The sequence below is a fragment of the Rhinatrema bivittatum genome, chromosome 7, assembly GCF_901001135.1.
Source record: "Rhinatrema bivittatum chromosome 7, aRhiBiv1.1, whole genome shotgun sequence".
Classification (NCBI taxonomy): domain Eukaryota; kingdom Metazoa; phylum Chordata; class Amphibia; order Gymnophiona; family Rhinatrematidae; genus Rhinatrema; species Rhinatrema bivittatum.
The window spans coordinates 90,882,520-90,902,754 of NC_042621.1; the positions used below are offsets into that span (position 1 = coordinate 90,882,520).

Here is a 20,235-nt window from a genome sequence, read left to right on the forward strand (position 1 = left end):
CCTCTCCCTCCATCCCTTTCCCCCACCCCCAGGCATCATCACTACCTCCTCTTCACCCCCTCACATCATCACCACCTTCCCTCTCCCTCTTCTCCACACCCCTTGGCATCGTCTTCCTTCTGCCTCCATTCCTCTCCCTCACCCCTTGGCATCGTCATCATCTCTCTCCCTCCAACCTTCTTCCCCATTCCCAGGCATCAAATTCACCTTCCACTACCTCTTCACCACCCCCCTGCATCATCATCACCTTCCCTCTCCCTTCACCCCTCATCATCATCACCTACCCTCTGCCTTCACCCCTCTCCCTCATCCCTTGGCATCATCAATTTCCCTCTCTCTCTCCATCCCCTGGCATCATTGTTTTTTCCCCCTCTCCTTCCACTCCCCATGCTAATCAACTTTTGTTCCCTTCACCCTTGGCATCACTTGCCCCCTCTTTCACTTCCTGGCAACATTATCTTCCCTCTCCCTCCACTCCTCTCCCCCATTAAACTCATCAATCTTCCATTTCCCCCCATACACTAGCATCACCTCCCCTCAACCTCACTCCCTGACATTATCACCTTCCCTTTCTTTTGACTTTTCCCTCCCCAGCCCCTTGAATCATCTTTCCTCTCACTCCACCCTTCTTCCTCAACCCATGGTATCATCACCTTTCCCTTCCCTCTCCCCCCACCTCACTCACCTTGGCACATTCATCTGTCCCTTTCCCCACTCCACCCCCAATCCCTGAACAGCAAACGTCTGGGAGCAGGCTTACCAAGTGCTGCTGCTTCCTCCTTTGCCAGCCTCCCTCTGCAATCTGAACTGCACGGGGCCAGCAGGTCTTACAAGCCTACAGAGACTCATGCAGTTTCTGCTGCACAGGAGAGCCAGCAGAGGGGAAAGTAGGAGCAGCTGCCGATAAGTGCTGCTCTCTGATGCCCCCTGCTAGCAGGACGACATTCTACAGGTCAGAAGGGAAACAGCTGGAGTGCAGAGGCGGCACACCTGCACTCCAGTTACCGCACACTGATTGGGAAACACTGCTCTAGAATATACATGTTTAGATCTCTGTGTTTCATTTCATAGGACATCAGAAGAGATCCACATCATTTTGGTAATCCTTCTCTGTAGCACCTCCATACTTCTGGAGGTAAGGACTCCAGAACTAACCAGAACACTCCAGGTGAAATCTTACTAACAATCAGTACAATGACATAATCACCTCCATTTTTCTTGCTAATTATACCTCTCTCCTAATGCACTTTAGCATCCCTCTGGTTTTAGCCACTGCCTTTTCATACTTTTTCACTACCTTAAAATCATCAGGTCTCTTTCCTGCTTCATGAAAATCTGATCTCACACCACTCCCTTGGATTTCTGCATTTTTTTATACTAAAACCTGGCTGAGCAATTACCAATGTATTAGGTTAATAAAGGTGTATAATAAAGGTGTAAACAAACATGTGGGTGATTTTCAGAAGGCATTTGACAAAGCCCTTCATGAAAGACTCCTCAGGAAATTGGGAGGTCATGTCCTATTAAAGACTGGTAACTGGATAAAAACAGGAAACAGAAGGTAAGATTAAAGGTCATTTTTCCAAAAAGAGAAAGATTGTTAGTGGCATGCTCCAGGGGTCTATATCTTAGACCTGTGATATTTAGCATATTCATGAAGGAGTTGGAAAAGGAAACAGCCAGTGAGGTAATCAAATTTGCAGAGGACACAAAATTGTTTTGAGACATTAAAATAATGGTAAATTGTAAGGAACTGCAAAAGGACTAGAAGACTGAGCAACTAAATGGCAGATGCAATTTAATGGTGAGGCCATTTCACCAGTTTTTTCTTTGATACTTGTATCATGTGGCTGATTTTTCCACTTGTCTGCCTAGATGCAATTTAATGTCAACAAGTATAAAGTAATGCACATAAGGAAAAATAATCTCGACTTCAGGAACACAATTCTATGTTAAGAGTTACCACCTAGGAAAAGGTCCTCGGAGTTCTTGTAGACAATAGCTTGACATCTTCGGCTCAGTGTGTGGCAGCAGTCAAAAATTCAAATATAATGTTGGGAACTATTTGGAAAGGAATAGAGAACAAAACTGTGTGTGCAGTTCTAATCACCCCATCTCTTAAAAAAATAAAAAACCAAACCCATGCAGAAGGTTCTATCTTTGTTGGAGGTGATTTAAACCTCACTCTTAACCGCGAATTGGACAATTCTAAACAACGAGTGATTAATGGCCACACCCCCAGGTCTCAATTGAAGGGCATCATAGATGACTGGCAGCTAGTTGATGTATGGAGAAATCGCAATCTTTATTCCCGCTCATATACATTCTACTCTTCCCCTCACGACAGCTACTCACGTATTGATTATTTTTTGATAGATAAAATGCTAAGCAATCAATTACGTAAAGAAGACATTGAACCCATCACATGATCTGATCACGCGCCTATCAGTATTGAGGTTACCTTGGGGATAGGGATGCGGAAACCCGCTTTTGGAAATTGAATGAATCCCTGTTACATGATACTAAGTTTGCCCAAGAACTGAATTCCCAGCTCCAAGAATATTTTTCGCTTAATGCTACCTCCTCAGTAACCCCTAGCACATGGTGGGACTGCTCCAAAGCAGTAGTACGTGGGCTCCTTATCTCTAGAGCCTCCGAGTGCAAACGCCAGAGATTACAAGTCCAAAATGACCTTTTAGGTCAAATCAATCAGTTTTCTAAAGAACACATGTTAACACATTCTAAGAAAGGTTATCAAAAGCTCTTGGCCCTCAAAACGGAACTCCATCAACTTAACAATAAGCAACTACTACATACACTGGATATCACCAAATAATTATATTACGAAGGGGATGATAAGGCCGGTAAGCAACTGGCTCGCCAGTTAAAAGCTAAGATATCCCATAACAATCTCTCTAAAATCAAAGATTCATCAGGAAAAATTTTAACAGACTTCTCTGGGATTAGGGAAACCTTTTCCAGTTTCTATGTAAAGCTTTATAGCCTGGAGGACACTACCAAACTACCAATATAGAAAATTATTTGAATGCTGTTACATTACAGAGCCTCATTGGGGAACAACAGATTTTGGACGCCCCTATCACGGTTACTGAGATAGAGACTGTGGTCAAAACTCTTAAACTAGGCAAATCCCCTGGCCTTGATGGTGTCTCAGGCGCATACTATAAGAAATACATGACAACCTTAGCGGATCCCTTAGCTAAATACTTTAACAATCTATGGGAGGATGGGACTATAAGCCAGCAAGCTAATGTATCAGGAATAACAGTACTTGCTAAACCGGGAAGGGATCCCACTCAATGTAGCTCCTATAGGCTTATTTCGCTCATAAACGTAGACCTAAAGATCTTGGTGCGCCTACTGGCGCTCAGACTTAATAAAGTCTTACCCAACCTGGTGCACACCGATCAGGTCGGTTTTGTACCGCAGCGTATGGCAGCTGACAATATTCGAAAAGTTGTTGATCTGATGTGGTGGGTCCGAGAGAAAGAGGTGCTAGCAGTATTGTTATCCATCGACGCTGAGAAAGCGTTCAATCTAGTTCATGGCCATTCTTATTCCATACATTACAAAAATTGAATTTTGGGCCATTTTTTCTTAAATGGATACAAAAATTGTACGATCACTCCCAAGCCCGGGTAAAAGCCAACAACGGCTATGGGCAAGCCTTTGCAATAGGACGTGGAACAACACAGGGATGCCCTTTATCCCCTCTCTTATTTGCCCTGTATCTAGAGCCCTTCACGACCAGGGTCCGTATCACAGTAGATATTACCGGCGTAACGCTGGGTGATCAGGAGTACAAGCTATCCTTGCTTGCGGACGTCCTCATGATTTTAACTGACCCCATCCACTCCCTGTTGGGGGTGATGAGAGAGTTAACCAGTTTTAGCAAGAGAGCAGGACTTCGAGTCAATCTAGAAAAATCAGAACTTCTTAACATTAACCTAACACCAGTAGACACGATGACTATAGCACGAAAATTCCCCTTCCGGTGGGCCAAAGCCCATATAAAATGCCTGGGTATCCTACTATCGGCCAATCTATCTGAGTTGTTCGCTCTTAATTACAAACCTCTAGTACACAAAATAACGATTGATCTTAGTAGATGGAACAAGAATGCATTTTCCTGGATGGGAAGGATTGCCATAATCAAAATGACGATCCTACCAAAATTTCTTTATCTATTTTCTTCACTTCCTGTCTATATACCTTCACCTATACTCCGTACTTGGCAGAAAAAGATTTTTTATTTTATCTGGAGGAGACCGTCTCCGAGGGTGGCCAGGGCTGTGCTATACCAACCAAAGATACAGGGCGGTATGGCGGTATGGCTCCCCTATGAGGAAAGGCTGAAGAGGTTAGGGCTGTTCAGCTTGGAGAAGAGACGGCTGAGGGAGGATATGATAGTGGTCTTTAAGATCATGAGAGGTCTTGAACGAGTAGATGTGACTAGGTTATTTACACTTTCGAATAATAGAAGGTCTAGGGGGCATTCCATGAAGTTAGCAAGTAGCATTTTTTTTTTTTTTTTTTTTTTTTTTGAATTTGACAATTTTTATTTATGTATATAGGCAAGAAAAATCTCATACAGCAAAACAAATGCTAGAAAACAGTGAACTATATCACAATTTGCCGTCTAAGTGAAGTCACGCCCAATCCCACCCACCCCCCCCCCAACACCCCCCCCCAAAGCAGAGTATCCTATGTGTACAGGAAAAATAGCACAGGAACAGAGAACCAGTACAGGAAATAACTTAGAGTACCGGAGAACAAAAGAAAACACATTACAGAACACTTGTCAAGGGTCTGCTAGTGGATGCAGCATAGCGGATTGCCAGAAACAGCATATGGACCCATCCTACAAAAGACACCCTACGCCAGGAAGGCCTCGGAACATGGGCGACAGTGCTCGATTAGCATCCAGGACATGCAGAGGATGCGGCAATGGAGTCACAAAAGGGTTTCCAGGCGGCCCAAAAAGCCTGGAGACGGCGATGCTTGATAGCCGTGAGATGGGCCATACGATAAAAATAATGAAGTTTATCTATGATCCCCCGGAGGGAAGGCAACGCCACAGATTTCCAGTGGTAAGCTATCAGGGACCGAGCTGCAATAAATACGTGGGCACAAAACTTCTGATATTTCCGGGGTATGGTGTCTGGAAAGATATTTAATAACGCCGCTTTAACATCTAAGGGGATGGTAATATCAAGAAGGGTTTGTAACCAATCAAAAAGTTCGCGCCATAACGGGGCGAGTTTAGGGCATTCCCACCATATATGCAGGTAAGTCCCACTAGCCCCGCAGGAACGCCAGCACGCATCCCCCAGGTGAGCATAGAATTTACAAAGTTTATCGGGGGTGAGGTACCACCGGTACATTATTTTAAAACAATTTTCCTGTAATTTGGCCGATATCGAGCAATGTCGAGCCCGTTGTAAGGCCTCCCCCCAGACTCGCGGCCCAAGCCGCAGTTGTAAATCCCTCTCCCAACTTTTAACAAAAGTGCACTGAGTGACACCCTTCTGGAAGAACAGTTGATACAGTTTGGAGATGGCACCTCGAAGAACATTACTATACAAAAAGTAAGATTCAAACATAGATCGGCTCTGTCTGAGAGCACCCAAACGCTGCAAGGCCCGTATGAAATGAGTAATCTGCATGTAGGCCATAGCATTCAAAGGTGGTAATGTATAAGTTAGCGCTAGCTGTGTGGGAGGGATGAGAGCCCCCTGTGAGAAAAAATGCCCTATGGTGAAAATACCTCGCACCCTCCAGGATTGAAACATAGGGGATGAGTATCCCGGGCTGAATCGAGTAGTAGAGTCTAGTGAGGACTGATAAAAGTAAGTAAAATCCCCTAATAACTGCTTGCGTGTTTGGCCCCAAACACGCAAGGTGGTGGCAATAGCCCATGGAATGCACCGAATGGGCCTCCAGTCATCCTTCGGTGTCCAAAACAAGGAGGCGAGGGACATAGGGCCCAACATAGTCTGTTCCAACTGCGCCCACTGCTTGGGATGTTGGGTGCGGTTAATATCCAGCAAGGGTTTGAGCTGAGCTGCCTGATAATACCACAACAGGTTCGGGACTCCCAGGCCACCCTGTTGTTTGGGGAGATACATAAGGTCCCGTGGAAATCGCGGGGGTCGCCTGCGCCAAATGAAATCAAAAATCTTGCGCTGCCATCTGCGAATTAGGTGGTTAGGTAGATACACCGGCAGGGACGCGAAGAGATAAAGGAACTTGGGGAGGACATTCATCTTAACGATGGCAATTCTGCCTAACCAAGAGTATGGGCCCCTATTCCATCGGCTCATATCAATAGTAGTTTTGTCATCGAGCAACTGATAATTCAGCCTAAATAAGTCAGAAATTTGAGATGAAATGCGGATACCGAGGTATTTAATATGAGAACGAGCCCACTTAAAGGGATATCTATCCTTAATCTGTTGCACCTCCTGTGGAGGCAGATTGACATTGAGTAACTCGGATTTATCCAAATTAACTTTTAAACCAGAGACAGCACTGAATCGATCCAGTTCGCTCAGAACCTCAGAGAGGGATGCCACGGGGTCTGTCAGTACGAGCAGCACGTCGTCTGCAAATAAGGAGAGCTTATATTGGGCGGGCCCTAGCTTTACCCCCCGAATACCTCCAGAAGCACGAACTCTGGTGGTAAAAGGTTCTAAGTAAAGGGCAAATAAAAGAGGAGACAGAGGACAACCCTGTCGGGTGCCTCTCTGAATGCCAAAGGCCGGCCCATAACCACGGTTTACCTTAACTCGGGCTCTAGGGTGATCGTATAATTTATTTATCCACTTTAAGAAGTGGGGACCAAACGCCATGCGCTGCAAGGTGTGGAATAGAAAGGGCCAATGGACCAAGTCAAAACGCTTTTTCAGCGTCTAGGGAGAGCAAAATTGCAGGGATCTGTTCTTTTTGTACCCACCACATTAAGTCCAATACCTTCCTCAAGTTGTCAGCTGCCATACGATGAGGGACAAACCCCACTTGATCATTAGGGACAAGAGAAGGGAGACATGCATTAAGCCGCAGCGCTAATATACGGGCTAGTATCTTAAGGTCCACATTGATGAGGGAGATTGGCCGGTAAGACGCACATTGCGTGGGGTCTCTACCCGGCTTAGCCAAAACTGTTATGCCCGCCACATTCGCTTGATGGGCCAAAGATCCCCCGTCCCGTAAGCTGTTAAAGAAATGTACCAGGGGTTCAGCCACAATATTCGCACATTTCTTATAATAAACCCCGGACAGTCCGTCCAAACCCGGGGCTTTACCAGGTTTAAGAGTTTTGATAACGGCCAAAACCTCCGCCACAGTAATGGGTGCCTCCAGGGAGGCCTGCTGCTGGGGCAATAGTCTAGGCAGCGATATATCCTGCAGATAATCCGTTATGCTACTCGGGCAGATAGTCGCATCAGCCGCATATAACTGACCGTAAAAATCAGTGAATGCCTCCCGTATATCCCGAGAAGCAGTCTGCATCTGTCCCTGGGCATTTTTTATTTTAGTGATAGAGTTGTGAGCCAGTCTAGCCTTCAGGCTACGAGCCAACAGGCGACCCGCCTTGTCCCCGCCCTCAAAATAAATCTGTTTAGTAATCTCCATGGCATGCAACATTTGGGCATTGTCCAATTTAGAAAGGTCCGACTTGGCAGCTAATAATTTTTGATAACACCGATGGGACAGCGTGCGCATATGTTCCTGCGTGAGTGTGTGGAGGCGATTTAACAGCGCCGCCCTCTCTTGCTGACGCCTCCGCTTACAGGTGGCTGCTCTAGATAATAAAAGCCCCCGGGCAAAAGCCTTGGAGCACTCCCACACCATTGCTGGGCTAACCTCCGGGGTGGCGTTTAAAGAGAAGTATTCAAGGAGCTGGGGTTCCAACTCCCGCAGGAAGGCCTCATCCTCTAAAAGGGATTCGTTTAGCCTCCAGAAGCTAACCCCGTGGTCCTTATCGCTGATATCCAGATCCAAAGTGATAGGGGCGTGGTCCGACCAGGAAATAGCATCAATATCCACTTGGCGTACCTCATTGCTAAGCTGTCTATCCACCAGGAAATAATCAATGCAGGAATAGCTATCATGAGGAGAGGAAAAAAAGGTATAGGAACGAGAGGAAGGATAGCGGAGTCTCCAGACATCTACCAGAGACCAATCAGCTATCAGGGATTTAAGCTGCCTCCAGTAGGTACGGGAAGGAACACTGCCGGGGTTCGAAGTGTCAAGGCCCTGTTGCAAAGCCATATTAAAATCGCCCCCTAAAATGAGGGCACCTTCAACATGATCCAGAAGCAAACTATGGAGGGATGCCATAAATGGACCACAATCCTTATTGGGAGCATAAACAGATAATAGAGTATACACTTGTGACCCCAGTTTAATCTTTAACAAAAGATAGCGGCCCGCCGGGTCCGCAACATGAGAGATATATTCATAAACTAGGGAAGCGGAAAGTAAGATCCCCGTGCCCGCATACTTTGAGCCGGCACCGCAACCGGCGTGATACACATGGGGATAAGCACTGTGATCCAAAAGGCGGGCATATCGTGCTTTAAGGTGTGTCTCCTGTACATATACTATGTCCGCCTTTTGGAGGTGCAGCTCCTTTCGGAACAGATAGCGCTTCCTGCCGGTATTGAGCCCCTTGACATTTAGGGATAATAGTTTAACCATAAGGGTCTGTAAAGGGAAAAATCCAGCTGAAATTCAACTCCGGACCCTGCAGGATAACCAAAATATAGTAAATAAAGGGAAACAGGGAAAAACTGTGAGGGAATCCCAATCCTGTACTGACATAAAAAGAAAAGAAAAAATGCAGTAAGTTATACATAAGCATAGGACACTCTACCACCAGTGGGTATAACTCGAACCAGGCTCGCTCAACACTCAGCGAGCCCCTACCCAGGGGGTACCAAGTGGCAACACCAGTAACCCACAAAGGGTCCCCCCCCCCCCCCCAAGCCCAAGGAGAATAAGAAACCTTAGTTCAGGAAAATTCAAAACAAGGGCTGAAAACAGGAATCCGAGTAGCCCAACTTAAGTCATCAAAGGAACAGTTAGAAAAACCACAACAGTCAGCCAGCAGCCGTCCACCAGACAGGAATGCCGGCGTATAACTTGGGCAGGCACTTTTGGCCCACAGACATACCAGCCTTATCCTCTAAATCGTCAATAGGCATCAGCCTTTGTCTGCAGAGTCCACGCTGATAGAGGAAGCCTGCCGCCGGAGTCGACCCTTGCCGATCCCAGGTCTCCTCCAACGTGGAGTGGCGTCGGTCGCTGCTTTTTTTGCGGGTAAGCCCTCCGTGGAGAAAGAAAATGGCAGCTCCGCCTCCTTAAAAGCATGTGCGGCTTCCTGCAGTGACTTGACCCTGTAGGTGATCCCGTTATGCTGATATAGTAACGCAAAAGGGAAAGTCCACCGATACTTTATCTCCGCCTGCCGGAGCACTGCCGTAGCATCTCGTAGCTGAAAACGTTTTTGGAGCGTGGTTGGCGCCAGATCATTGTAAAAGGTGATTGAAAGGCCCTGCCAGACCCAGCCGGGATGTGCACGTGCCAGGGACATAATTTCTTCCTTATGCTGAAAATTGAGAAATTTGAGGACTAGGTCCCGCGGCTGATTATCCCGCCGTTGCCCTAGGGCGCGGTGCGCACGCTCAAGCACAAAGTCCGTCTCAGGAGGAGATTCCCCCACATGTACCCTATGCTCTTGAAGAAGGGCTTTACAAATGGCCGCCGCCGTGCCTGCACTATCTTTGTATGGCTCAGTCTCCGGCACGCCACGTATGCGCAAGTTTGAGCGGCGAGACCTATTTTCGAGGTCCTCCAGCTTCTCTTCCATAGCCTCAATTTTAGCGGAGGATTGTTTTGCGGCAACTGTGAGCGTATCTAAATGTGCACTCTGATTGTCGGCGCGGCCGTCAAGATCGTCCACCCGTCGCCCCACCGCGTTTAGATCCTCACGCAGCTCTGCCATACGTTCAATAAGGTCAGCCTTATAAGATTTTATATCCGCCCGGATTTCGCAGAACCAGGAGCGAATTTCCGACCTGGTAGGTATGTCCGGGTGCAAGCCTCCCGGTGTTCGTTCTCCCGCCGCCGCGGATCCGGAAGCTAGGCCGGGCTCCGCTATTGCTTCAGACCGGGGCGGTAAGGCCTGTTCCTCATCCTCGTCTGGCATATCGTCCTGCAATTTACTGAACGCAAATTGACGGAGGTCAGCCGCTTTTTTCTTAGTCGTCATCTCGACCCGTTCCACCACCGATTCGCGGGGTTTAGTCGCCAAAAGTCTCGGATAGCTGCGTAATAAGAAGCAAATTACAGGCTTTGGGGAGGGAGCTCAACCCCTATGCGGCCATTAGCTAGCGCTGCTCAATAGCGCCCCCCAGCAAGTAGCATATTTAAGACTAATCGGAGAAACTTCTTTTTCACTCAACGCACAATTAAACTCTGGAATTTGTTGCCAGAGGATGTGGTTTGTGCAGTTAGTGTAGCTGGGTTCAAAAAAGGTTTGGATAAGTTCTTGTAGGAGAAGTCTATTAACGGCTATTAATCAAGTTTACTTCGGGAATAGCCACTGCTATTAATTGCATCAGTAGCATGGGATCTTCTTAGTGTTTGGGTAATTGCAAGGTTCTTGTGGCCTGGTTTGGCCTCTGTTGGAAAAGGGATGCTGGGCTTCATGGACCCTTGGTCTGACCCAGCATGGCAATTTCTTAAGTTCTTATGTCCTGGTACTACAGTGCATGTCAATTGAGAGCAATTTTGGATTTTCATCACCAGTTAACATCCAAACAATGGGCGTATATAGAGCAGGCTATAGTAGGCCCGATGGAATTGACTTCTCTAGTGTGGCAGCCCCGAAATACCTGGCGCCCGGTTAATTGTATCCCTTGGTCACTGAGGACTACATTGCAAATTTGGGCCCATAATAAACAGACATTGGTGGGCACACACGAATATTTTTATCAAACCTCCCTATTTAATAATATACACTTCTCCAGAGGCTTTCAAACTAAAAGCATGCAATTATGGAGGGAAAAGGGTATTACCACGGTAGGCAGTCTACTCTATCAAGGCAGCCTGTTATCACGGGATCAATTATTTGATATACACCACTTAGACTCCCGAGACTTTTTGGCCTCTGAGCAAGCCTCTCATTTTGTACGATGAATTCAACGTTCCAACTCTTTAAGGCCAGGCAAGTCGATGCTGGAATCCTACCTCTTTAACAGTGATGTTATAAAGGGGACAATTTCAAAACTATACCAATTACTCTCCCCAATTCCCTCAGTACGGTATAAACATAGGCTACAATGGAAAGCTGACCTAGGTATTCCTTTGAACGAGAAAACCTGGGGGGAGATTATCTCTTTCGCTAGGCAGTGCTCCATATCCGCAAGGTTGCAAGAGACCTGCTACAAGATGATCTATAGATGGTATCTCACTCCAGATAAACTTAACAGAATCTACCCCCATATTCCTGGTGGCGAGAATGTGGGGATAGTGGTACTTACCTGCACATATGGTGGGAATGCCCTCAACTCACTCCTTTTTTAGACAGAGATTTTTGCCTGGATCAGTGGCATTTTGGGCATCTCCATTGTCCCTAATGCAGCAATGGCCTTACTGCAGGTCTTCCCTGACTCAATGACCATAGGGATTAAGAAACTATGCACTCATGTGTTTAAGGAGCCCTGTTGGCTCCTTTTTGTTCTATGGAAACCGATGTGATGTTTTCTTAATGAATGTTGGTATACAAAACTTTCAAATAAATAAATAAATAAATAGAAGCTTGCTGGCTCTTAAATGGAAATCGACTCACTTGCCCCCAAGTTCAAGATGTTATCACTAAATTGCATGCTTATCATTTAGTTTCCCTTACTGCTGAAAAGCATGACAAACGTGCTTCCTTTCGTAATATTTGGCAACCATTTATGGCCTATATTAACCAACTGTAACTTATTATTCCTATATGTTATGGACTCTGATCTCTGCAACCATAGGGACCGAAGTTCAATGCGGACTTTGTTTTTTGTAGAGACACGCCATGTGAGATTATGTTATTGCATATTATATGGATTGTACCCAGTTCACCATCGATGCACCGAATTGTTTATTTGATTGTTTATTTTGTAGCACTCTGCTGTACTGGAGGAGGGGGAGGGAGGGGGATATGTACGACATTGCAATTCTGCATACCTTTTGTATTGATAGTTATAGGTTGTACTGTTTTCTATGCTAAAAACTTTAATAAAAGAAAATTAAAAAAAAACAAAAAACCCAAAACACCAGGCATAGAAAAGGGCAATAAAAGTGAGAAAGGAAATGAAAAATCTCCCTTATAGAGAAAGACTAAAAAGATTAGGGCTCTTTAGCTTGAAGAAGATATGATAGAGGGGATATGACAGATTTATAAAATCATGAATGGGGTGGAATGGGTAAATAGGGAATGGTTATTTATCCTTTCAAACAACATTAGAACTAGGGGACACTCCATGAAAGTAGCAACCAGACGGTTTAAAACAAATTTATTTAACATTTTTTTTATATACCGGCATTCGTAGGACACATCATGTCGGTTCACAATTAACTGAGAAAGGAAATTACATTGAACAAGGGGGTTTAAACTGGGAGAAATTGGATAATAATTGGATAAAAAGAACAAGGTAAAAAGCGAAGTACGAGAGAAAAGAGAAAGCAAGCATGGATAACTTAATTGGAAAGATATGGGTTTAAAATTACATATTACATATGTGAACTTATTTACAACGTTGGGGGGAGGGGTGAGGGGAGAGGGAAAAGGGGGAGGAGAAAATATGCGAAAGGGGAGGTAGAGGTAAGGGAGGGAATGATATGGTAAAGAAGGCGGGGGGGGGGGGGAGGCTGAAGAGGCTAAAGGCGGGGGGGGGGGGGGGGGGAGTGGAGGGGGGGAGTTAGGGGGAGCATGGGGTGTGCTGGAAGGGTTACCAGGGTGGGAAAGGTGGGACGGGCTGTATATAGAAAGCAGGTTCCTGCATGCGTGGGAGGCCTAGGAAGTATTTTTTACTCAGCGCATAATCAAGCTATGGAATCTGTTGCCAGATGATATGGTCAGGCAGCCAAAAGAGGGTTGGAAAAGTTCCTGAAGGAAAAAGTTCATAAACAGTTATTAGCCAGGCAGACTTGGGAAAGCCACTGCTTATCCCTGGGAGAAAAACAGATCAGCTATTTTGGGATCTGCAGGGTACTTGTGAGACCCAGACTGGCCACTGTCAGAGAAAGGATGCTGGGCTCAATGGACCTTGGTCTGATCCAGCACAGCACTTCTTATGTTCTCCTCATTTTAGCAAGCTTTTGTATCACTCGTGCATTTGTCATCCTATTTTCAGCTTTACTGGATATTCTTCCCTGTGTTGTTCTTTATGAGATCCTTTATACTTTGTGAATGCTAATCTTTTTTACCTTACTTTTTCAATGTCCTCTTTGGAAGACTATACTGGTCATTTTCCTCTTGTATTTTCTTTCTTGACATAAAGATTTTTTGTCTTTAGTACAGCGTCTCTTAGTTTAGCACACTGTTCTTCCACGTCACTTGCCTCCTCTTGCCCTGCCACCACCTCCTTAAGGTACTTTTCCATTTTAGCAAAATTGGTATTTTTTAATCCAAGAATATGACCTTGGTGAGGCTCCTCTCTATCCTGGCTGCTGTATCAAACTACAGTGGCTAATGCAGTGTTTCTTAAACATTTTAGGTCATGGACTCCTTTCAGAATCTGATGAAAGCAATGGACCTCCTCCCGAGAAAAATGCACAAATGTATCTACTCAATTTTTTGGTGCCCAGTTTACTTACCCCATGAAATGTATACATGGACCCCAGGTTAAGAATCCCTGATCTAATGATTACTGCTATTCAGATCCGCAGCCACTGGACATTAGAGAGACTTTCTTTGTTCATACATACCAGGTCCAGTAGTGCCCCTTACCGCATGGATTCTATTAGCATTTGTAAGAGGAGAGCCCCTTCAAGGGTATCTAGAATCTCTCTATTTCTATTTTCCCATCAGTACTGCTTCTCCTTTCATTCCTGTCTTTTGGATGTCTTCAACCAGATCTATCCAGTTGCTCCGGAGTTAGAGATCTGTAAATGAAAGTGCCATCTCCCCTTTCTAAAAAGACCTACTGTGCCTCTTTTCCTCATGCCCACTGCATCCAAGTTGCTGAAAAGAAACTGGGCGCACAATTCGGCACACAGCCGGATGCACTGCGCAAACCGACAATCCCGTAGAGGACAGCTGAACAAGCAGAAAAGCGTGCAAAAATGCTTTACGCGCCTACCGCACAGGAAATAGCCTAACAGCAGGGCCTAGGCCACCCGGGCTGCTCAACCCGCCAGGCTGCCCAGTTCCCTTAACCCCAATGGGAGTGGGAACAAACATTGGAATGGTATGCACAGCACGGAGACCGGAGGAAGTCCTACACAACCCCTCTACTCTGACTTTTTTTTTTTTTTTTTTAAACTTACCTGAGCTCAGCCCTTCCTGGCTGAGAAGAGAGACAGTCTCTGGCTGCGGGGGGAGAGGGCATCTGCCTTCAATGCCACACTCAGCTTCCTGCACCCGCTGCCTTTAAGTTGTACAATCATGCTGGCTGAAAAACCAGCTACCAGACCAAGGTACTCATCTGAGGGACCATGGAAATGAGAAAGTCTCAACTGGGGGAGGGACCATTTGGTATCACCGCAGGAGAGCAGGACTTTTTTCTTTTCTTTATAAAACTCTCCTTCTAAAATCTGAAGCATCCCCAGTAGGAAGATGCACGTCCATCTCTGCTAGAGATGGAGAATACTGGCAGGCTGATGTCACTGTAGGAGTATATATACTGTGACGGCAGTTTGCTCTGTCGCCATCTGCTGGCAGAGGTGCATAAATCACTGGTCCTGAGTCCATCTGTCTACATGCTAGGAAATAAGCTCTTAAAACTTTAACATTAGTCATTTAACAGGTGTTTAAAAGCATCCAAAAGAGAATGAACGCCCAAACTAGATAGATAGAAACATAACAGTGAGCAACTTTTCTATTTGGGTTACAAAATGAGTGGCTAATATTAGTGGACAGAAAACGTTTTGAAAAAAGGTACAGCTCAACAATGTTGATCATTTTGTTACAAAATTTCACTTGCAACTTGTACAAACCTTATCAACAAAAGGATGATCCATAAAGTCAGGTCCACCAATGCTAAGATTTAAAACGTCTATCTTCTTTAAAATGGCATAGTTAAAGGCATCCAGAAACCAAGATGTATATGAGACCTGTTTTTAAAAACAACATTTTAGTAATCAAAACCAAAGCAACTAAACTTGTAATTACTATTCTCAGATATTCCCAAAAGTTAAATATTTATCAGTTCTGTAAAGTTACTGAGCAGTCAATGCAATATATAACCAGCCATTACATTCTTTTGTATTAGCAACTAATCAAAGGAGCAAACTCACAAATTTTGATTTACACACTATGTGAATTTGCTTACATTAACACCATGAAAAATGGAAAAAAAAGATTGTAACGCAGATAAAATTCCAATGCAAGCTTTCAAGGACTGTCTTATAGAGAACACTGGAATGAGGCAATACAAATTAGCAACCACAGTATGCAACAGAATTCACAGATTTGTAAGAATTTAATATGGGACGATGAGAATACTTCTGCTATAGTCCCAGGACTGGACTGAGACCATCAGCTCATGTCACACAGGCTACCTATTGAAATCCAAACTGACCTGATCTGGATTTGAACTGGTGATGGTATACGATAATTTTTTTTTTAAGACATCTGGATCCTTCATGGGAAGGAATGAAGTTTTCATAACTTCTGTTCTGATGCTGCTCTATTGTAAAAACTGTTCCAAGCCTGCACCAGCAATTTCCCCACTAAAAATCCTGGAATATTTTCATTGCTAGATCTAAAGCAAAGCGCAGTTGCTTACCTGTAACAGGTTATCTCCTAGGACAGCAGGATTTTAGTCTTCACATGTGGGTGACATCATCCGATGGAGCCCAGTACGGAAAACATTTGTCAAAGTTTCTAGAAGCTTTGACCAGCAGACTGAGCATGCCCAGCCTGCTACTTTCCGCACATCCAGAAGTGGTCCCCCTTCAGTCTTGTAATATAGCAAAACAGACGAGCGAAAAAACAAAACAAATCGAAGGTGAACCCAACAACATAGGGAGGAGGGTAGGATTCCTGTGCACTAACATCCTGCTGTCCTAGGAGAACACCTGTTACAGGTAAGCAACTGCGCTTCTCCTAGGACAAACAGGATGGTAGTCCTCACATGTGGGTGAGTACAGAGCTCCAGACATCATGTTCGGTCAGAGAAACCAGCAGCGACTGAACAAGGTGCCAACGGGCATAACACAACTGCGGTGCTGTGAGTAACAAGAGACGGACTGGTTCCTACAAGAGGCACGAGCAGAGAGAGTTGGTTTCAGGTCTGGAACAGGTTGCACAGGATGGACTGACCAAAGGCACTGTCTTGACGGCTATCCCTGTCAAGGCAGTAATGGGCTGCAAACATGTGGAGAAAACTCCAGCTTGCGGCCCGGCAAGTTACCGCAACAGGGACTGCACTCAAGTGAGCCACAGATGCTGCCATCACCTGCACAGAGTGAGCTTCTACTCTTGCTGGCTAATTGAAAGGCCTGCCTGCTCATAGCAAAAGGTGATGCAATCTGCCAGCCAGTTAGACAAGGTCTGTTTTCCCACCGCTATCCCCAGCCTGTTGGGATCAAATAACACGAAGAGCTGGGTGGACTGTCTATGGCTCGCCGTGCAATCTAAGTAGAAGGCCAAAGCCCGTTTACAGTCCAAAGTATGGAGAGCCCATTCCCCTGGGTGGGAATGAGGTCTCAGAGAAAAGGTGAGTACAACAGTTGACTGATTGATATGAAAATAAGTCACCACCTTGGGCAGGAACTTAGGATGCGTACACAGAACCACACAGTCATGGAAGAAGTTCGTGTATGGTGTGTACGTAACCAAAGCCTGGAGATCACTGACCCTGCGAGTGGAAGTGATCGCCACCAGGAATATGACTTTCCAGGTGAGGAGTTTCAGGTCGCAGGACTGCAGAGGCTCAAAGAGGAGGCCGCATCAGTCGTGCCAGGACAACGTTGAGGTCCCAGGATACTGCCAGTGGTCGAAGCGGGGGCCTCAGTTGGAGGAGACCCCACATGAAACGACCAAGTGCCCAAAGGTTGGGGTGGCGCAGAGTACCCTGGTTCTGTGATACGAGTTCAGGTATCATCCCCAAGTGGGATGGGTGCACACACTGACAGGTCCTGGAGAAGCAGGAACCAAACCTGCCTTGGCCAGGAGGGTGCCTCGAGAATCATGGTCCCCCCATTCTGCTGGAGCTTGGATAGGGTCATCGGTAGCACAGGCAGAGGGTGGTACGCATACAGGAGGCCCTGCCCCCAGTGAAGGGAAAAAGAATCTCAGGCCGGATGGCCATTCCCTGCCATTAGGGAACCAAACCTACTCACCTTGTGGTTGAGAGGGGATGCAAACAGGTCCACATCCGGCGTACCCCACCGGCGAAACAGGTCGGTCACCACAGCCAGGTTGAGGGACCTGCTCAAGAAATTCACCTGAACATTATCCTACCCCACAATATGTGCCGATGAAAGTTGAATGTGGCTCTCTTCTGCCCAATGAAAAAGAGGGGTTGTTTCTTTTGACACTTCCAGGTTCCGAGTATCCCTTTGTTTACTCATGTACGTGACTGTCAGAGAGCTTTCTTACTGCCTTTCCCTATACTAAGGGAAGAAACTGCAACAGAACTAGCATTATGGTCCTGATTTCCAGCCTGCTGATAGATCCGGAAGCTTCCTCCTGAGACCAGAATCCTTGGGCTATCTGGTCCAGACAGTGTGCTCCCCAACCTGAGAGTCTTGCATTCATGACGAGAAAAATCCATGAGGGAGGTTCTAAAATCACACACTAAAATTCTGAGGCGAGATCCACCAAGCAAGACTATCCCTCACTACAACAGAGAGAGGAAGAGTATGCTCAAAACATTGAGACTGGAGTGACAAACAGGACAGTAGCACAGCCTGCACGGGAGACATGTGAGCCCATAAAATGAGATCCAAATTGGCAGCCACTGATCCAAGCAGCAGTACGTAATCCTAACTCTGGGAGCACTTAGAAGGGAGAATCTCTGTTCTTGATGTACATTCTTGTAATTCTCTCGTGAGTCAAGTGCTACCTTTGTTCATATCAAATCGAGCCCCAAATATTTCAGACAATGAGATGGGAGAAGTTTGCTCTTTGCAAAATTGATCATTCAGCCTTGTCAGAAAAAAAAAGTCCTGTTGTATCACCAGTACATCCTACTATCTGCTGGAGGTAGAGAATACCAAGGAATTTTCTGGGCAGTACTACATGTATGTAGCTGTGAGGTCAGAGAAAGCTGTGCTTTCTACTTCCATCTGTTAATAAGGAGGCACAAGCTACTAGTGTAGTCTGATGTAGGAGGACTAGAAGGAATACATTTCTATACTCTTTGTAAACCTGTTAATAACTGACTCCAAACACTCCTTCACCTGATATTCTAAAATGACTCACTTCTCAGGCTATGGTCCAGGTTGTGGTTCACAGGAGGTATCTCAAATAGCAGATACTTTAACTTCAGTGGAAGAAAGGGAAGACCCTTATTATAATATAGGTAATTTTCCCTAACCCATAATTCCAACCCTCAGAGAATAGAAACTGACAAAAGGAGGAGACAGAAATAACAGAAACTAATCACATGCTAGACCATGTACTGATACTATAGTCCCAAGTTCAGATAAACACTTGCACATAAGATAAGGGAAGAACACAAAAAAAGGTTATTGGCTCCTTTCAAAAGATAAATTTTAGAAAAACATTTAAAAGAACAAAGGAAGATTTTTCTGCTAAGTTCAATTAGTTTAGAGGCAAAAGGTTTGGTCCCTAGTAGTACTAAGTCAGTATTGAAATTGTATCAACCCATAAGGGCACTGAGATCTAGCTCACAATTATTGTGAGCTAGATCTCAGTGCCCTTGGATGAATCAAGAAAGAGACTGTTCTATGTGCAGGGACCAACATTTCGGAATTCTTTACCAGGGTGTTTGAAGGTTGAAACTGGGCTTTTAAAGTTCAGGAAAATAGTAAAAAGCCTTCTTTCAGCAGGCATTTGGAATGTAGTAATAGCAGAATGTGAAGCAATATCATGATGGTTACTATTTTATTCGAGAGGAAGCAGGTAATGGGTGGTGGCATAATGGTCTAAATTCTTTTAGATTGTTATATTCTGAATTTGTGTGTAAATGTATGTACAGTTTGTGATGGAACCGTCAGAGAACCAGCAGCCAGGGCTGGTCTCTTAGGGTAGCCCTCCGGCCACTCCAAAAGGCCCTTTCGGACCACAGGTATGCATGAGCCCCTAAGCCATGAAGCGACCAACACAACCCCAGGGCTGGCCATGGTCCACATCACTGGCAAGTAAGCATATCCAGGCATGGGCTAGGCAATGACAAGGATTCACTATCGACCAGAACCAAGACTGAGGCCACACAAAGCTAGAACTGAAGACTGAAATGGAGCCGAGCTGGAGATGTGGGACCAGGATCACGGCTGAAGACCAGAACAGGCTGAAAACAGAGGTCCAGACGACGAGGAACCAGGCAAAGATTGAAGATAGGGATCCAGACAAGGAGGAGGACCCGGTCAAGAACGAAAACAAGAACTAGGTGGATACTGAAGACCTATTACGCTTGCCGCCCGTGGCAGCCCTCTCACCTCTCTACACAAGCTTTGGGCTCCAGCTCCAAGTCGCTGGCGGCAGTGGGCCACCAGTCCCGACCTCAGACTTCCGCCAGCACCTCCAGCCCTGCTCCGCTTCCTAGGACCTCCAGCCAGGATGCCTCCATCCGTAGGGCCTCTCTGCGGGTTTCTCGGAGAGACGCTGCCAGCGGCACCACGCCCATCCCTAGGCGCGCGCGCACACACACACCAGTGAAACCTTTAAAGGGCCCGTGGCGGGAACTTAGCCGTGGACCCAGATGCTGATGTCAGTTCCCTCAGCGCTTAAATGCTCAGACCTCACACTGAAACGTTGCCTTTGCAACAGGTTTCCTTGGTCTCCTGGTTCCAGGTTTCCTCGTACCCGTTGCT

The 20,235-nt window shown here is 45.8% G+C and overlaps 1 protein-coding gene across 1 annotated transcript in view; it reads right to left on the reverse strand.

Moving 5' to 3' along the window:
• Positions 1-20,235, reverse strand: part of MBTPS1 (membrane bound transcription factor peptidase, site 1) — a 297,566-nt gene that overhangs the window by 194,852 nt on the left and 82,479 nt on the right. The window contains exon 7 of the mRNA XM_029608668.1: positions 15,229-15,345. Coding sequence (XP_029464528.1) covers positions 15,229-15,345 — 117 coding nt within the window. The remainder of the gene's footprint in view (positions 1-15,228; positions 15,346-20,235) is intronic.